Source organism: Neoarius graeffei, chromosome 12, assembly GCF_027579695.1.
Source record: "Neoarius graeffei isolate fNeoGra1 chromosome 12, fNeoGra1.pri, whole genome shotgun sequence".
NCBI classification, from domain to species: Eukaryota; Metazoa; Chordata; class Actinopteri; order Siluriformes; family Ariidae; genus Neoarius; species Neoarius graeffei.
Window position 1 is genome coordinate 72,400,056 of NC_083580.1, and position 21,085 is coordinate 72,421,140.

Genomic DNA, 21,085 nt, shown 5'->3' on the forward strand with positions numbered 1-21,085 from the left:
TCAAACTGACAGATATAGAAGCCACACCTCCATCACTGAAACTGACAGATATAGAGGCCACGCCTCTTTCACTGAAACTGACAGATATAGAAGCCAGACCTCCATCACTGAAACTGACAGGTAGAGAGGCCACGCCTCTTTCACTGAAACTGACAGATATGTATAGAGGCCACACCTCCATCACTGAAACTGACAGATATAGAGGCCATGCCTCCATCACTGAAACTGATAGATATAGAAGCCATGCCTCCTTCACTGAAACTGACAGATATAGAGGCCACGCCTCCATCACTGAAACTGACAGGTAAAGAGGCCACACCTCTTTCACTGAAACTGACAGATATAGAGGCCACGCCTCCATCACTGAAACTGACAGATATAGAAGCCAGACCTCCATCACTGAAACTGACAGGTAAAGAGGCCACGCCTCTTTCACTGAAACTGACAGATAGAGGCCACACCTCCATCACTGAAACTGACAGGTAAAGAGACCACGCCTCTTTCACTGAAACTGACAGATATAGAGGCCACGCCTCTTTCACTGAAACTGACAGATATAGAGGCCACGCCTCTCTCACTGAAACTGACAGATATAGAGGCCACGCCTCCATCACTGAAACTGATAGATATAGAAGCCATGCCTCCTTCACTGAAACTGACAGAGATAGAGGCCACACCTCCATCACTGAAACTGACAGGTAAAGAGGCCACGCCTCTTTCACTGAAACTGACAGATATAGAGGCCACACCTCCATCACTGAAACTGATAGACATAGAAGCCAGACTTCCATCACTGAAACTGACAGATATAGAGGCTACGCCTCTCTCACTGAAACTGACAGATATAGAGGCCACGCCTCTCTCACTGAAACTGACAGATATAGAGGCCACGCCTCTCTCACTGAAACTGACAGATATAGAGGCCACGCCTCTCTCACTGAAACTGACAGATATAGAGGCCACGCCTCTCTCACTGAAACTGACAGATAGAGGCCACACCTCCATCACTGAAACTGACAGGTAAAGAGACCACGCCTCTTTCACTGAAACTGACAGATATAGAGGCCACGCCTCTTTCACTGAAACTGACAGATAGAGGCCACGCCTCTCTCACTGAAACTGACAGATATAGAGGCCACGCCTCCATCACTGAAACTGATAGATATAGAAGCCATGCCTCCTTCACTGAAACTGACAGAGATAGAGGCCACACCTCCATCACTGAAACTGACAGGTAAAGAGGCCACGCCTCTTTCACTGAAACTGACAGATATAGAGGCCACACCTCCATCACTGAAACTGATAGACATAGAAGCCAGACTTCCATCACTGAAACTGACAGATATAGAGGCTACGCCTCTCTCACTGAAACTGACAGATATAGAGGCCACGCCTCTCTCACTGAAACTGACAGATATAGAGGCCACGCCTCTCTCACTGAAACTGACAGATACAGAGGCCACGCCTCTCTCACTGAAACTGACAGATATAGAGGCCACGCCTCTCTCACTGAAACTGACAGATACAGAGGCCACGCCTCTCTCACTGAAACTGACAGATATAGAGGCCACGCCTCTCTCACTGAAACTGACAGATATAGAGGCCACGCCTCTCTCATTGAAACTGACAGATATAGAGGCCACGCCTCTCTCACTGAAACTGACAGATATAGAGGCCATGCCTCTCTCACTGAAACTGACAGATATAGAGGCCACACCTCTTTCACTGAAACTGACAGATATAGATGCCATGCCTCCTTTACTGAAACTGACAGATATAGAGGCCACGCCTCCATCACTGAAACTGACAGGTAAAGAGGCCATGCCTCTTTCACTGAAACTGACAGATATAGAGGCCACACCTCCATCACTGAAACTGATAGACATAGAAGCCAGACTTCCATCACTGAAACTGACAGATATAGAGGCTACGCCTCTCTCACTGAAACTGACAGATATAGAGGCCACGCCTCTCTCACTGAAACTGACAGATATAGAGGCCACGCCTCTCTCACTGAAACTGACAGATATAGAGGCCACGCCTCTCTCACTGAAACTGACAGATATAGAGGCCACGCCTCTCTCACTGAAACTGACAGATATAGAGGCCACGCCTCTCTCACTGAAACTGACAGATATAGAGGCCATGCCTCTCTCACTGAAACTGACAGATATAGAGGCCACGCCTCTCTCACTGAAACTGACAGATATAGAGGCCACGCCTCTCTCACTGAAACTGACAGATATAGAGGCCACGCCTCTCTCACTGAAACTGACAGATATAGAGGCCACACCTCCATCACTGAAACTGACAGATATAGAGGCCATGCCTCTCTCACTGAAACTGACAGATATAGAGGCCACACCTCTTTCACTGAAACTGACAGATATAGATGCCATGCCTCCTTTACTGAAACTGACAGATATAGAGGCCACGCCTCTTTCACTGAAACTGACAGAGAGGCCATGCCTCCTTTACTGAAACTGACAGATATAGAAGCCACGCCTCCTTTACTGAAACTGGCAGATATAGAGGCCACGCCTCTTTCACTGAAACTGGCAGTTATAGCGGCCATGCCTTTCTCACTGAAACTGACAGATATAGAGGCCACGCCTCTTTCACTGAAACTGATGGATATAGAGGCCACACCTTCTTTTCTGAAACTGACAGATATAGAGGCCACGCCTCTTTCACTGAAACTGAAAGATATAGAAGCCACACCTCCTTCACTGAAACTGACAGATAGAGGCCACGCCTCCTTCACTGAATCTGACATATAGAGGCCACGCCTCCTTCATTGAATCTGACTGGTACAGAGGTCACACCTCCTTCACTGAAACTGACTGATATAGAGGCCACACCTCCTTCACTGAAACTGATATAGAAGCCATTCCTCCTTCACTGAAACCGACAGATATAGAGGCCACGCCTCCATCACTGAAACTGACAGATATAGAGGCCACACCTCCATCACTGAAACTGACAGATATAGAGGTCACGCCTCCTTTACTGAAACTGACAGACATAGCGGCCACGCCTCCTTCACTAAAACGTACAGATATAGAGGCCACACCTCCTTCACTGAAACTGACAGATGTAGAGGCCACGCCTCCTTCACTTATCCCTAATTTGAATTAGGCTGTGGTCTTTATATCTCTGTTTAAATCGATCTGATGATTTAATGGCATCTGGGGTGAGAAATTATTCCAGTTTTCAGACCTTTGCTAATTACTTATTATAATTTTGCTCAATTATGATGGAATAATTAAAAATTTATAAAGGTCTGCTATTACAATACACCATATGTCGCAGAATTACGGCAGATTTGTGTAGATAGCTCTTGTGTACTGCATCTCTGTGTGTGTGTGTGTGTGTGTGTGTGTGTGTGTGTACACAAGGAGAATGAACACACCTTGTGCTAGTCTAGTTGAGATTCTGCAGTATGACTACAGTGTAAATTAGCTGGAATACTAATAACAGCGCGACGTAGGTAGAATACTAATTGGTTGCTCTGTGGTTCAACCCTGTGTGTGTGTGTGTGTGTGTGTGTGTGTGGACTATTCTCATGTTTAAAGACAGTAAATGCTCAAGTAGCTCTGGTGGAACACAACCATGCTGAGCAATCTTGAGTCTTTAACGAGCTTTCTCTACAAGTGCATTTCTCTATTATAGACACAATAAGAGGCTATTACAGAAGCAAACGCAGGAAAGGGCAGAAAATTACAGTAATTTAGGACTCACTGGATTGCTGCAAATTCTGAAATAGGAGGATATTACCTATTATTATTATTATTATTATTATTATTATTATCTATACCTATAGTATTATCTATGCATCATACAGCTTCTTACTATTATACAGACACACCATTTAGCCAGAAGAATAAATCTGGAATCGGATGTTCAACAAGGACATATAGGATGTGCGTGACTGGCTGATGTCCAAATACTTTTGGCCGTATAGTGTATACAGTAGCATTGCAGAACCTCGTAGAATACAATCCTGGGCTAATCTGTGTAGTTATTTAATCAGCTAAAAGCAATATACAAACAACTAATGACTAGTATGTCATTTTTGCAGCTTGCCACGGACACCATGCCCGTAAACATGTGTTTAAAAAGAGAAATATTCTGCTCTTTTCAACACCGTTGCCAGTCATTACATGATGTGACACCAGTACACAATTCTGATCAGGAGGAAAAAAATTGTTTTTTATAGCATTTATCTTGAATCATAGTTCAGGATATAGTATCAGGTATATCCTTATACTTATAATAGTATAGCATTTCCTAAATCTAGCTCTTTTACGGTACATGACGGCTCTTTAGTATTACACAGAATTTTACATTTGTGAGTCGTCAGGAATTAATTTCCAGGAAAGAAATGAGGAAATATATTAAATAAAATCGCCGTGTGATCTGTATAATTAAATTGAGAAGTGCACGAATGTATTTTGGGTGGCTGCCAAACAGCAGTTAGAGCAGTGGTAGCACAGTTTTGTTATTTTAATCATTTAACAAATGAATCATCAACCAGTCTTTCACTGCAATTCAATTCAACTTTATTCACACGCACTATATAAAATGAGAGAGAAAATTTACTAAAAGGCTTCATACAATTATATATAATAGGAAAAGAATTTGCAAACAGTGGTTACTACAGTTATTGATGTAACGTGTTTGTGGCTGTTGAAATAGTATAAACGTGCGTGTCAACAGCCACCCATGTCATATTACAGGTTTGTTTTTGTTTTTTTTTTCCTTGCTAGAACAAGACAACTATACAAATGTACATTGCGGCTAAATACATTATACTTATTTACACACAGCTCTATGCATACTTATGCTAATGCAAACACTGAGCCTATAACTTATCATAATAGAATTTTTAGACGATAAAGAAAGAAATGCTTGTTGATTTAAAATAAGATATGATTTTAAGACTGATTTAAATAATGAAAGTGATCCTACGTTTTTTGTTTTGTTTTTTGTAGGAATTCCTTCCCAGAGTTTGGAGACGGTAAATTGAAAAGAAAATTTACCATAATTTGTCTTGGCAGGTGGACGAACAATATTCCCCTTAGCTGAAAACCTGGTCTTGTAAGAATGTCGTTCGTTAGCCATCCTGAGTAGATTTCTAAATGTTTTCGGAATTAGTGAGTTATTATTTCCAATTTTAGATGCTAATACAGATGTATTCAATTTGAAAATATTCTCAAAAGTTAAGGTTCCAAGGATATTATATAAAGGAGCAGCATGTTCCCTTGCACTGGCAAAGAAAATATTTCTAATACCTTTATTCTGTATTTTTGAAATCCTAGTTAGGTTGGATTTAGAGGTACTACCCCATGCCAAAATATTGTAAGATATAAATATGGGCAAATTAAAGAATAATAAACCTCTGTTAAAGTCTTCAGCAGAGGTGGACAGTAGCAAAGTATCTGTACTTTACTTGAGTATTATTTTTTTGGAAACTTGTATGACTTTAACTTCACTACATTTGAAAGGCAAATATCGTACTTTTCACTCCACTACATTTCTATCAAGGTCCTCGTTACTCGTTACTATGAAGCAGCTTTGAAAGTGGATGTTTTTGTCTTTTCTTTTCTAAAACGTGATGGTTTTTTCGCAGGTGACACTGAGACAGCCTATCAGTAATCACTAGGGTCACGTCACGTCCATAGACTGTATAAAATCAAGATCAATTATTTCTCAGCAGCGTTATTTAACACGATCAGTTGAGGGCAGAATGGAAGGAGGCGGTTCTTCTGGGGAATGCACGCACCCATGGCCCATGAACCCATGTTTCAGTTTTCTGAAAAGATGAAAGATTCGTTTTGTTTTAATTGTTTGCTTTGTTTGCCAAAAACGAACCACATCACGTCCTACAAAAACTCGCCGTCCGACCTGCGGAAGCATATTGAGGTATATAAATGTTTTATTCCAAGAGAAAGCTTGCAACAAAGTTGTCTGTGCTTTTAGAGCTAGCGATAACGTTGCAATAGCTATGCAGTCTGATTAGTCAAATGACTTTCTATGGATTTGCCCGGCAAGTTGCCGTAGCCTTGTCCACGGCTAACGTTAACACATAGCTAGTTCACTTGGACACTCTTAGTTAGCATGTAAAAACAGAGTTAAGCCCCGTCTACACGATCATACATTTGTCCATGGACATCGTCATACAAATGTATGATGATGTTCATGGACAAATGTATAATCGTGTGGACGGTTTTCCCAACAAACTTGAACAACGTCATACTTGTATGACGTTGTATGATGATGTTCAAATTTTTAGAATTGTGTTTCTACTTTCCAACAAATGTTCACAACATCTTACAACATTTTGGGTCATCCACCAATCAGATTTGTTAATTCGGGTCATGTGATCTACGCTGCCTGTCATGTGACATACAAAATGTATGATCGTGTGGACAGAAATCCACAACATGATCATACAAACTTGAACATCATCATACATTTGTATGATAATGTTTTGGACAAATGTATGATCGTGTAGACGGGGCTTTACACTAACATGAATAACGTTATCTTATCTGAAGTCCTTTCAGAAATATGTTTTAGCATAATCCTGCCAAATAAATAGAATGTAGAAATCTTTCTTTTCTAGTAGCGTTAGCTACCCAGTATGATTTCGAGTTTGAAAAGCGTTTGCTAGCATGTCAGGTGGAGTTTCACTGACTAGCTAGCTTAACGTTAAACCACCATGATGGCACGGCATGCGTTCATTTTGTGACTTCACATAACAACGGTAATGGCATTAGGTTTTGTCAGTGTTGTGGCAATAATACAAAAGTGTGTTGACAGAAAATGTACTTTTAATACTTAAGTATTTTTAAAAGGAAGTACTTCAGAACTTTAACTTAAATAAAAATTTGACTGGACAACTTTCACTTGTATCAGAGTAACATTTAACCAGTGGGATCTGTACTTTGACTTAAGTAATGAAGTTGTGTACTTTATCCACCTCTGGTCTTCAGATTAACATAATATTGTAGTTTACATATGATTCCTATATTGTTGGATATTCTGCTATGGGCTACTTTAATTTGTTGCTCCCAGTTTAAGTATTTAAATAATATTGGCTGGCGTTGAGCGGTCTATCAGATGTATTCCATTCAGCTCACATGATATGGAACGAGTCAAAGACGAGTAGCTGAATGGAATATATCTGATATACCACAATAAAAAGCCAGCCAATATCACACACTCTTCATATCAGCATTCTCGAAGGCCAACGCGAGCTTACCCTCGACTCAGTGCTGTTAGCGCGGCAGTCCAGTTGCCTTCAAGCTGGCGTAGTGCTAGCGCATGCTAATGCTAGCTCAGTCAAGCCAAATATTATTATTATTTTCCCTGTGTAATTTACTTAGTTACTTTTAAAATCAACATCAACAATTACACACAACGGAACGACCTGGCAGCCAAAATTCTCTCAAAATCTTCTGCTTTTAACAAAGCAAACCTCGCAGCCATGTTTGTTTACAAACAGTCACTCACTAGCATGGAAGTTTTACATCTCCGACATGTCTCTTTTCCAGTTTTTCAATGTCCGTTGGTATGTTTTTCTCTTGTAAATATGCATGAAGAATATATAATGAAGTTTTGGTAGCCTTTCGGATGTTCGGCGCGTCTTCAGTTTCCAGTTTATTTATTTAGTGCTTAAATCTAGCACTGGATTAGCCTCGTCTTCTCTCTTACCTGTCTGACAAAGAAATGATTGTGTGCATGCGCAGCAGAAAAGTTTTGTCATTTGATCTTCGCATGAGTTCTGACGTGTGATGTCGTGTTGTCTTGACACCATGCAATATTATAACAATATTGCACACTCATTCTCCATTGGGGAGAGTGGCGTAATACATGGAGGATAAGCGATATGATAACATTACTGCATGCCATCAATACATGTTTTTATTCCACGGAAAAAGTGGCCTGTATGTATAATAATTGTCAATATAGACTCCTACATATTTGATATAATCCTTTTGTTGAAGGGTTTAATAACAGTGCCATGTACGGTAATAGCTTTATGACCGTTGCACAGAAAATTATTAAAACATTTTAGTAATGAGGGAAAATGGCATTTTATCTCTCTAATTATTTTCCTCCTCCTTTATAGACCTTCACTGGTTGTTACTTTAATATCCGTGAGCTCAGAGTGTAGCTTAGATGACAAATAGCTTTCAAACAGAAACGGCGAAAATGCATGAATCCGATTGGTTAATCTCGTTTCTCATCATAGCAATTGCAATACAGTGTTATTACACACACTGTCTTAAGCTTTTGTTCCATCTGGTTAAAAACAGAGGAATTACTGATGAATTAGTTGACCTTTAATGAACAAACAGCATTATAGCACAGTTACTGTGTAAAACGGTGTTTGTGTGTTACGTTAACCACACACGAATGTCATAAAATATTTTATGAACCACAAATTCTGAACCATGTTGGCAAGTTTTCAGCACGTTCATGTTCTGGACAATTCATGCATTTGCCTCGTTGTCTCTGGAGTGCCAGATGTAATCTGCTGCAATTCAAAATCAAATTTAAAAATCGATCCGTCTCTTTGTCCTGTACAGATGGGTGTCCAGGCCTGTGCAATGGTAACGGCCAGTGCATTTTGGGTCAGAACAGCTGGCATTGTGAATGCCACACTGGCTGGAGAGGGACAGGCTGCAACGTTGCCATGGAGATCTCCTGCAACGACAACAAAGACAACGAAGGAGGTGAGAATCAATTTCAGCCCACAATTAGGAGGGAACCCAGAAAAACACTCAAATCATACAGCAAGACACGTTTCTGTGGAGGAATTCGATGAGGTTTTATTGCATACGCATTCAGCCATGAGATAGATCCCTAAAGTGAAATTGAAAACCTACTCCATGGAATACGATGTGTGGAATATATAGTAAATGCGAATCAATGAAATCAATACAGGTACTCCTTATAAAATTCTCCTCCTAATGAAAGATTGTTGAAAATTTCCGTTCTGAATGCGGCACAATATTGCGTTCAAGAAGTGCACTGGAGCACACTGATGCGTCTTCAGACAGGATGAAATGGGTGTGATTGCATGGCCACAGCTCACATTTCCCAAGAGGACATACTGTATTACTCTGTCCATCTCTATTCCACCTCCAGTGCACTGCCATCCGAGTGAGAACGAATCAATGTCCCTTCCTCTTCCTTTTCCTTCAAAAAGGAGTGGCATTTTAAACAGACTTGAAGAAGGTTCAGCTGTAACATTAGGATTAAAACACACCAGGGCATGCTGTTATAGCAAAAAAAAAATCAACAATACCTCCCGAAGTGTTTTATTCCTCTAAGAGTGTCTTGCAAAAGTATTCATCCCCCTTGGTGTTTGTCCTGTTCTGTCACATTGCAAACTGGAATTAAAATGGATTTTTGGGGGGTTAACATCATTTGATTTACACAACATGCCTACCACTTTTAAAGGTGCAAATAGTTTTTTTTTTTTTTTTATTCTGACACAAACAATAATTAAGATGAAAAAACAGAAATCTAGAGTGTGCATAGGTATTCATCCTCTTTCGTACGAAACCCCTAAATAAGAGCTGGTCCAACCAGTTCACTTCGGAAGTCACATAATTACTTGATTAAGATCCACCTATGTGCAATCAAAGTGTCACATGATCTGTCACATGATGTCTGTATAAATCAACCTGTTCTGGAAGGACCCTGACTCTGCAACACTATTAAGCAAGCGACATGAAACCAAGGAGCCTCCAAACAGGTCAGAGACAAAGTTGTGGAGAAGTATAGATCAGGGTCGGGTTCTAAAAAATATCCCAAACTTTGAATATCCCATGGAGCACCATTAAATCCATTATAGCAGAATGGAAAGAATATCTCATCACTACAAACCTGACAAGAGAAGGCCGCCCACCAAAACTCACAGACCGGGCAAGGAGGGCATTAATCAGAGATGCAACAAAGAGAACACTGAAGGAGCTGCAAAGATCCACAGTGGAGATGGGAGTATCTGTCCATAGGACCACTTTAAGCCAGACACTCCACAGAGCGGGGCTTTATGGAAGAGTGGCCAGAAAAAAGACATTGCTTAAGAAAACACGTTTGGAGTTTGCCCAACAGCATGTGGCAGACTCTCCAAACACATGGAAGAAAATTCTCTGGTCAAATGAGACTAAAATTGATCTTTTTGGCCATCATGGGAAACGCTATGTGCAGCGCAAACCCAACACCCTGAGAACACCATTCCTACAGTGAAGCATGGTGGTGGCAGCATCATGCTGTGGGGATATTTTTCATCTGCAGGGACAGGAAAGCTGGTCAGGACTGAAGGAAAGATGGATGGCACTAAATACAGGGCAATTCTGGAGGAAAACCTGTTTGAGTCAGCCAGAGGTTTCAGACTGGGATGAAGGTTCACGGTCTAGCAGGACAATGACCCTAAACATACTGCTTAAAGCTACACTGGAGTGGTTTAAAGAGAAACATTTAAATGTCTTGGAATGGCCTAGTCGAAGCCCAGACCTCAATCTAATTGAGAATCTGTGGCATAACTTGAAGATTGCTGTACACCAACACAACCCATCTAACGTGAAGGAGTTGGAGCAGTTTTGCCTTGAGGAATGGGCAAAAATCCCAGTGGCTAGATGTGCTAAGCTAATAGAGACATACCCCAAGAGACTTGCAGCTGTAACTGCAGCAAAAGGTGGCTCTACAAAGTATTGACTTTGGGGGATGAATACCTATGCACACTCCAGATTTCGGGGGGGGGGGGTTAATCTTCATTATTGTTTGTATCACAGTAATAAAAAAAAAAAAAAACAGTTTGCACCTTTAAAGTGAGAGGCATACTGTGTAAATCAAATGATGCTAACCCCCCCAAAATCAATTTTAATTCCAGCTTGTAATGTGACAAAACAGGACAAACACCAAGGGGGTGTGAATACTTTTGCAAGACACTGTACAAACATGAATATTTTCTATTTTAAACCTGTTTGTTATTAAGCTGAAATTATATGAGCATCAGTCACACAAGTCCTTGTGAACAAGTTGTTTCTATAAAAATGATCTCGTATTAGAGCGAGCACATTAATATTAACTTGTGCCAGAGTGACTGTTAAAGAAAAATAATCAACAACTTCTGACCAATCAGAATTGAGCACTCAAAAATGCTGGGCTATAATACGAGATACATTCCAATATATAAATTTTTTTTTCTCAGAGAGCATGTTCAGTCAGGTAAAGACTAACCCAAGAATTCTATAAGACCCAAGAACTCTAAAAAGAAAAATAAATATTCTGTTAATCTAAGCTGGTTCAAATCAGAAGTATTTATTCACTCATCTTCAGTAAGAGCTTCAGTAAGGTCAGGGTTGCAGTAGATTCCAAGCCGAATCCAATCCCACGTAACTTTGGGTGCGACGTTCACCCCGAGGTGAATTTAACATAGCCGGTCCACCTCCTGGCATGTTTTTGTGAGATGGGAAGAAACCGAACAGCTTTTCAGTTTTCCCATGGTAATGGGTACTAAAGGGATTACTTATTAGTTCTGTGTATACACCGATCAGCCATAACATTAAAACCACCTGCCTAATATTGTGTAAGTCCCCCTTGTGCCACTAAAACAGCTCTGACTCATCGAGGCATGGACTCCACAAGACCTCTGAAGGTGTAGGTCCTCATATTTATGCCCCAGGGAGACAACTACAGAGTTCCAAGAGGACTAAAAATGAAAAATAATGAGTATCGACTTCCCAAGATTACGTAATGACATAAGTTTTTCAAGAATTACAATGTGTTCCGGGCGGCACGGTGGTGTAGTGGTTAGCGCTGTCGCCTCACAGCAAGAAGGTCTGGGTTCGAGCCCCGTGGCCGGCGAGGGCCTTTCTGTGCGGAGTTTGCATGTTCTCCCCGTGTCCGCGTGGGTTTCCTCCGGGTGCTCCGGTTTCCCCCACAGTCCAAAGACATGCAGGTTAGGTTAACTGGTGACTCTAAATTGAGCGTAGGTGTGAATGTGAGTGTGAATGGTTGTCTGTATCTACGTGTCAGCCCTGTGATGACCTGGCGACTTGTCCGGGGTGTACCCCGCCTTTCGCCCGTAGTCAGCTGGGATAGGCTCCAGCTTGCCTGCGACCCTGTAGGACAGGATAAAGCAGCTACAGATAATGAGATGAGATGAGACAATTTGTTCCCATTTATTTAAAATGTTTCTTTTTGGGATGTCAGTAATTATTACATTACAGGTATTTAGCAGACGCTCTTATCCATAGCGATGTACAACATACCCAGAGCAGCCTGGAGCGCAGTTGGGGTTGAGTTGCCTTGCTCAAGGGCACTTCAGCCATTCCTGTTGGTCCAGGGAATCAAACCGGCAACCTTTTGGTCCCAAAGCTGCTTCTCTAACCATTTGGGTATGGCTTCCCTGTGAACAAGATCTAAAGTACTACTTAGATTACAAGTAGTACTTGTACATTACATTACTGGCATCTAGCAGACACTCTTATCCAGAGCAACATACAGCATGCCCAAAGCAGCCTGGAGCGCAGTTGGGGTTAGTTGCCTTGCTCAAGGGCACTTCAGCCATTCCTGCTGGTCCAGGGAATCAAACCGGCAACCTTTTGGTCCCAAAGCTGCTTCTCTAACCATTTGGGTATGGCTTCCCTGTGAACAAGATCTAAAGTACTACTTAGATTACAAGTAGTACTTGTACATTACATTACTGGCATCTAGCAGACACTCTTATCCAGAGCAACGTACAGCATGCCCAAAGCAGCCTGGGGAGCAGTTGGGGGTTAGTTGCCTTGCTCAAGGGCACTTCAGCCATTCCTGTTGGTCCAGGGAATCAAACCGGCAACCTTTTGGTCCCAAAGCTGCTTCTCTAACCATTTGGGTATGGCTTCCCTGTGAACAAGATCTAAAGTACTACTTAGATTACAAGTAGTACTTGTACATTACATTGCTGGCATCTAGCAGACACTCTTATCCAGAGCAACGTACAGCATGCCCAAAGCAGCCTGGGGAGCAGTTGGGGGTTAGTTGCCTTGCTCAAGGGCACTTCAGCCATTCCTGTTGGTCCAGGGAATCAAACCGGCAACCTTTTGGTCCCAAAGCTGCTTCTCTAACCATTTGGGTATGGCTTCCCTGTGAACAAGATCTAAAGTACTACTTAGATTACAAGTAGTACTTGTACATTACATTGCTGGCATCTAGCAGACACTCTTATCCAGAGCAACGTACAGCATGCCCAAAGCAGCCTGGAGCGCAGTTGGGGTTAGTTGCCTTGCTCAAGGGCACTTCAGCCATTCCTGTTGGTCCAGGGAATCAAACCGGCAACCTTTTGGTCCCAAAGCTGCTTCTCTAACCATTTGGGTATGGCTTCCCTGTGAACAAGATCTAAAGTACTACTTAGATTACAAGTAGTACTTGTACATTACATTACTGGCATCTAGCAGACACTCTTATCCAGAGCAACGTACAGCATGCCCAAAGCAGCCTGGGGAGCAGTTGGGGGTTAGTTGCCTTGCTCAAGGGCACTTCAGCCATTCCTGTTGGTCCAGGGAATCAAACCGGCAACCTTTTGGTCCCAAAGCTGCTTCTCTAACAATTAGAAACCATGACTTCCCTACTTTGGCTACGACGTTGTTCAGGAAAACCATGTTAGCTTAAAGATGGATGTTAAGAGGCTGTTAAAGACGCTCTTAGCCTTAAGAGGTTTTTAGGAAACTCACCTCAGATTTTAGATTACAAGTTAGATGTTGCTCCTTAGAGTAACCTACTTCCTTTGGAATCACGGAGCTGGACACTGCAGTAAGGTTTGTGCAGTTTAATATTTTATCAATCAAAAATGTGCATTTTCTACTTTCTGCTATATATTTTCTGCATGTGTATATTTAGAAAGATTTGTTTTTTTTAATGATGCTTTGGTAGAATAAATACTAATATTTTCTCCTGCTGGTTGAGTGAAAATTTTCAGTTTCTGTGTAATGTTGCAATGTATGCAATATTTTTTCTCCAATAATTCTGGAGGGCACTGTATACGTTATTATGTGAAAATTGTAACATTTGATATCATGGAAATGGGATTCAGACCAGTATTCGATATGTTCCGTTTGTCTTAAGGGCTTAATTTTACTATTACTTGGTGTCCACACTTTAATATTTCAGTTTGTTTGTCAGTTTTGGCATGTATTACATCATCATCACTATTATTATCGCCATTATGCGATGCTATGATTTACATTTCCATCAAATTATAGTAGCTGAGCTCAATTTTAACTGGCGTTCACATCAACCAAAGCTCCCTTGAGCCTGCCTACTATTTAGCCCCCGGGTTGCGCTAAGAGATTAAAGTGTTGTCCTTCACTACATTTCTCCTTCCTCTTCTTTCTCTCTCTCACAAGCACATGTACTTCCTTCTTCCTTTTGTACTTCGCCCTCTGTTTTCTTTTTCCTGCTACAGGGGAGTTACTTCAGAAAAAACGTACAGATCAGAGACAGCTGAGTCATAAAGTACAAAGGGCAATAAAAGTCGTTGGCAGTGAGCGTTTGCTGCATGTTACAGACAGATGGGATTGGTGTATTTGGGGAATAGTGCTTAAAAAGAGTAGGGAGAGAGACAGAGCGAGTGAATGGGTATAAAAGACGAAAAGCCCCTCTGGATTGCGAGTGATGTTCTCCATGACTTTGATGTAAATTTGATCGAAATGATTAGAAAAGACGAGCCGGGAAGGAGTGTGCGAAAGAGAGTCTGAGAGAGACCGAAAAAGAAAATCTGAACTAGAACCTCATTAAGCACAGTCGCCTTCTCATTACTGTCTGCTGATCTAATTACAGCCATAGAAGCAAACATTCTCATTTGAGTTCTGATTTATTTAACAGACTTATTATTATGTTATTTGGCTGTCTTACTTCACATCTAAGCAGTGCAGTCTCTAAAATCAAGAGAATTTTTAACACCGTGTCAGCTTTAAGAATTAGACGCCACTTGAAGCTGGCGATATCCACTCCCCAGCCACTTTAATAGGAACACTTGCACCCCTGTGCATCCATTCATTCTTGGAATATCCCTTCAGCCAATCATGTGGCAGCAGCACAATGCGTAAAATCATCCACATACAGATCAAGAGCTTCAGGGGAAAATGTGTTCTTGGTGACTTTGACAACGGCATAGCTGTTGTTGGGTGGATTGAGTAGTCTAGAAACTACTGATCTCCTGGGATTTTCGTGCACAGCAGTCTCTCGACTTTAGACAGAAAAACAAAAACGTCCAATAACTTGCTGATGGCAGAAATTGGACAAAATTGGGCAGGCTGGTTCAACTTGGACTATCAGTGTGGACAGATTCAAGACCGCTATAAATGCACATTTCTTGAAGTCATTGTAGATCAAAGTCAAAATCCTTCCCGCACTATTCACGGCATGTTTGGCAGCGCCGATCTCCATTTCGTAGCCCTCGGCCTCTCGCCTATACTACATAGCTAGGGTTACATTGCGGGGCTAGTCCTCTAGTGACCACAAGAGTTTGATTCTCTACTCGCATCTGTATTGCAGCGTGCCTTGCCAGATGGCAGTAGGCACCATTTTTATGATGGTCTTTGGTATGACCCGACCGTGAGTACAACCCCGATTCCAAAAAAGTTGGGACAAAGTACAAATTGTAAATCAAAACAGAATGCAATAATTTACAAATCTCAAAAACTGATATTGTATTCACAATAGAACATAGACAACATATCAGATGTCGAAAGTGAGACATTTTGAAATTTCATGCCAAATATTGGCTCATTTGAAATTTCATGACAGCAACACATCTCAAAAAAGTTGGGACAGGGGCAATAAGAGGCTGGAAAAGTTAAAGGTACAAAAAAGGAACAGCTGGAGGACCAAATTGCAACTCATTAGGTCAACTGGCAATAGGTCATTAACATGACTGGGTATAAAAAGAGCATCTTGGAGTGGCAGCGGCTCTCAGAAGTAAAGACGGGAAGAGGATCACCAATCCCCCTAATTCTGCGCCGACAAATAGTGGAGCAATATCAGAAAGGAGTTCGACAGTGTAAAATTGCAAAGAGTTTGAACATATCATCTACAGTGCATAATATCATCAAAAGATTCAGAGAATCTGGAAGAATCTCTGTGCGTAAGGGTCAAGGCCGGAAAACCATACTGGGTGCCCGTGATCTTCGGGCCCTTAGACGGCACTGCATCACATACGGGCATGCTTCTGTATTGGAAATCACAAAATGGGCTCAGGAATATTTCCAGAGAACATTATCTGTGAACACAATTCACCGTGCCATCCGCCGTTGCCAGCTAAAACTCTATAGCTCAAAGAAGAAGCCGTATCTAAACATGATCCAGAAGCGCAGACGTCTTCTCTGGGCCAAGGCTCATTTAAAATGGACTGTGGCAAAGTGGAAAACTGTTCTGTGGTCAGACGAATCAAAATTTGAAGTTCTTTATGGAAATCAGGGACGCCGTGTCATTCGGACTAAAGAGGAGAAGGACGACCCAAATTGTTATCAGCGCTCAGTTCAGAAGCCTGCATCTCTGATGGTATGGGGTTGCATTAGTGCGTGTGGCATGGGCAGCTTACACATCTGGAAAGACACCATCAATGCTGAAAGGTATATCCAGGTTCGAGAGCAACATATGCTCCCATCCAGACGACGTCTCTTTCAGGGAAGACCTTGCATTTTCCAACATGACAATGCCAAATCACGTACTGCATCAATTACAGCATCATGGCTGCGTAGAAGAAGGGTCCGGGTACTGAACTGGCCAGCCTGCAGTCCAGATCTTTCACCCATAGAAAACATTTGGCGCATCATAAAACGGAAGATACGACAAAAAAAGACCTAAGACAGTTGAGCAACTAGAATCTTACATTAGACAAGAATGGGTTAACATTCCTATCCCTAAACTTGAGCAACTTGTCTCCTCAGTCCCCAGACGTTTACAGACTGTTGTAAAGAGAAAAGGGGATGTCTCACAGTGGTAAACATGGCCTTGTCCCAACTTTTTTGAGATGTATTGTTGTCATGAAATTTAAAATCACCTAATTTTTCTCTTTAAATGATACATTTTCTCAGTTTAAACGTTTGATATGTCATCTATATGTTCTATTCTGAATAAAATATGGAATTTTGAAACTTCCACATCATTGCATTCCGTTTTTATTTACAATTTGTACTTTGTCCCAACTTTTTTGGAATCGGGGTTGTAGAACTCATGATCTCCCGATCAAAAGGCCACTAGGCCACTCACTCACTCATTGTAGATACATGTATTTATATGTGTATTGCTATTCATGATAGTCAGATGACAATGTGATTGCGATATAATTTATATTACTATAAATTCCTAGAGCCGCTTTTCATCTTTTAGATGGCATCACCAGACTCAGAACTCAGATGTAAAGAAAAAAAAGTTGATAAACAGGCTACGGTAACTCAAACGAGACCGTCAGTGACAGCGTAGCTCACTTCTTCCCCGTCTCATCCAGAAGGAATGATCTAAAGTGGGCCACCTTGCACAGTTCTACTCTCAACCAGTCCAGCGCAAATATTTGCCAGAAAGAATCCAAAACGGCGAGGAACTGATCAAGAAGAAGTGATTTTTGTTGAACTGTTCATTAATAATTGCAATTAAGCAAATCTGGGTAGAAGTTATATGCACCTTCATGTCAGAAAGAATCAAAATCAGTGAAGAACTGAGGGAGAAGAAGCAATTTGTGTGGAAACTGCTCGTTAGGGCTTTATTACTCCATATCTTCATTATTAATTGGGATTATGCAAATTTGGGTAGAAGCTCTATGCACCCCAGGCAGACCCATCTTCCTGCCAAAAAGAATACAAATCGATGAAGAATTGAGAGAGAAGAAGCGATTTTTGTGAAATGTGGACGACGCCAGACGGACACCAGACAACACATGATGGCATAAACTCATCACCTGTTGGCGTGATGAGCTAATAATAACTCTCTACGATCATGTTGAGCAGAAAAGCATCTCAGAACTCACAACATGTCATACCATGAGGTGACAGAAGACCAATATTGGATTCCACTCTTGTCAGCCAAAAACAGGAATCTGAGATGAGGTTACAGCCAAGCTAGACAGTTAAAACTTGGAAAAAGACATAATCTGGTCTTTTTCCAGTGCCTGCATACATTTTGAGCATGTAGATGGCTGAAAGGCAGAACATCCCTGGCTGGCGAGTTACCATGTCAACTATTCCAGGACTCATGTTTGTCAGTTTAGAGCGGCATAAAGACATAATGCCAGTGCTGACAAGACTGTTAGCTTCTTAAGATGTTCCACGATTGTCATGATTGTTGTTGCTTCCATATGTTCAGTGGTGTGAGATAAGACAAAGACATAACCACAAAGACATTTTTCATAACCTTTGTTTTCGCCAACTTTGCCACGGGTGCCAGTAATTCTGGAGCTGACTGGATAATATGTTTTGCAGCATAGCGTTAAGATAAGTTGTTTTTGCTCCTTTAAGATGGCTTGATTGACTGCATGGACCCAGACTGCTGCACTCAGAGCCCTTGCCTGAGCAATCCGCTGTGCCGTGGATCACGTGAGCCGCTCCAGATCATTCAGCAAAGCCAATCGGCCGGCAAGAAAGTCAGCTCTTTCTACGACAGGATCAAGGTGCTGGTGGGAAGAGACAGTACGCACATCATACAAGGAAGTAATCCCATCAATGCCAGGTAACTTATCAGTCATATTCCCTTACAAACACGCTGTAGAATAAGTTGAAGAAGTGAACTTGGTGTTGGTTTAAGATGAGTTATGCATCACAGGTCAAGTCCATTTTGCAAAGAAAATACTTTTGAATCAGACGGTGTCTAGACAATGATGTATTAAAGTGTCTGTCTTAAAGTACATCTTGTAATTAAAAAAAAGAAACAGGATACGGGCTTCCATCAACTATCAACAGATATAAAGGCACGAATGACAAACATGACCATGAGGAAGCCAAGATCAGCCAGTGGACCTAAAACATCATCTAACAAAGCAGATGACAGATTCTCAGAGGCTAATTAAAACCTCTGGAACTGATTAGCCACTAAGTAAAGCTGTAAACACTATTTAACAGTTATTCCACGAAATCAAGTCGTACATAGCCGACGAGGCACATAGCACCGAGTTGGCTATAAGCCATGTACGATGAGATTGAGTGGAATAATTATTTTATTCTATTCACATTCACTGGATTGTGAGAAACAGAGCATTTTTATTTTTTGCAAATTCAATAAATAAAAACTTCATACAAAATGTCCGACAAAATCATTTCCGTTTAGGCGGACTTCTTAAAAACTTATCGATGCCTGCACGAATTGACTTTAGTAGTGTTGTTTTTTTTTTGTATAAAGTGCCAACTTGCTGTCGTTCCGAGGTATAGAATAGCTTTAGACATTTATTTAATTCTTCCTTGGACATTTCAGTTCTGTAGTTTGCATTGAGCTTTCGAACCAGTAAAAAAAAATTCAACAAATTTTAAGGCTTAAAGGAACAGTCCACCGTACTTCCATAATGAAATATGCTCTTATCTGAATTGAGACGAGCTGCTCCGTACCTCTCCGAGCTTTGCGCGACCTCCCAGTCAGTCAGACGCAGTCAGACGCGCTGTCACTCCTGTTAGCAATGTAGCTAGGCTCAGTATGGCCAACGGTATTTTTTGGGGCTGTAGTTAGATGCGACCAAACTCTTCCGCGTTTTTCCTGTTTACATAGGTTTATATGACCAGTGACATGAAACAAGTTCAGTTACACAAATTGAAACGTAGCGATTTTCTATGCTATGGAAAGTCCGCACTATAATGACAGGCGTACTAACACCTTCTGCGCGCTTCGGCAGCGCATTGATACGGAGCTCAGATATCAATGCACTGCCGAAGCGCGCAGAAGGTGTTAGTACGCCTGTCATTATAGTGCGGACTTTCCATAGCATAGAAAATTGCTACGTTTCAATTTGTGTAACTGAACTTGTTTCATATCACTGGTCATATAAACCTATGTAAACAGGAAAAACGCGGAAGAGTTTGGTCGCATCTAACTACAGCCCAAAAAAATACCATTGGCCATACTGAGCCTAGCTACATTGCTAACAGGAGTGACAGCGAGTCTGACTGACTGGGAGGTCGCGCAAAGCTCGGATAGGTACGGAGCAGCTCGTCTCAATTCAGATAAGAGCATATTTCATTATGGAAGTACGGTGGACTGTTCCTTTAAAGATGAAGAATGTAAACACGGCCAGTGAAATGGACAGGAGCAATTTGTGAAAAATGCTATAATAATAATAATTCTTGAAAAATAAAAAAGATGCATTCTTCCCATCAAATACTTTCATTTCATATTTTCTTGCTTTTTTTTATTCTTTGGGGTTTTGTTTTTGAGTAGAGTTTTTATTGCGTCCTCAGCTGGTTCAGCAACGTGATCCGCCATTTTCTTCTTCTTCTTTAGGGTTTTTTTGGCGGTTGGCAAACCAACTTAAAGGTGCATTACCGCCACCGAGTGGTCTGGAGTGTGGAACACGAGATTTGGGAGGGGCTGTTTTTTTTTTTTTTTTAAGCTATTTTTGTTTCTTTTAAATACTTGATAACAAAGTGATATATCTGACTTGCTGCCATTTTGTTTTTCTCTACTCACGGTATATAAGCTGATATCCGAGTAGTAGAGTAGCCAATAAGAGCGCACGATTGCTCATATCCAGTGAATATGGACAGAATAAATCCGAATATTCACCAACCCACTGCTATTTCATGTTTCCTCTCCCTTTTTCTTCCTTCTGCAGCAAATTCATGACCCAGTCTTGCCAGCTTCCTCTTCCATTGCATTTCACTCCATCACTTCAACAGATTTCCACCATATTAATATTACTGAGCTCATACTTTCTCGCAAATATGTTTTCATAATAATCGAGCTTTCATGTATTTTGCAGAAACGGCATTGCTTTTTCACACACATTTCCATTGCTATGTGGCGCACAGATACCTTTTAGCAATGTGAAATGGAATTACACACACACACACACACACACACACACACGCGCGCAAACTCAGGATGT

At 41.3% G+C, this 21,085-nt stretch overlaps 1 protein-coding gene across 1 annotated transcript in view; it reads left to right on the forward strand.

Annotated features, from left to right (window-relative positions):
• The window catches only part of tenm2b (teneurin transmembrane protein 2b), a 704,289-nt gene that overhangs the window by 643,117 nt on the left and 40,087 nt on the right, over positions 1-21,085 (forward strand). Inside the window, exons 14-15 of the mRNA XM_060936361.1 lie at positions 8,598-8,744; positions 18,516-18,726. Coding sequence (XP_060792344.1) covers positions 8,598-8,744; positions 18,516-18,726 — 358 coding nt within the window. The remainder of the gene's footprint in view (positions 1-8,597; positions 8,745-18,515; positions 18,727-21,085) is intronic.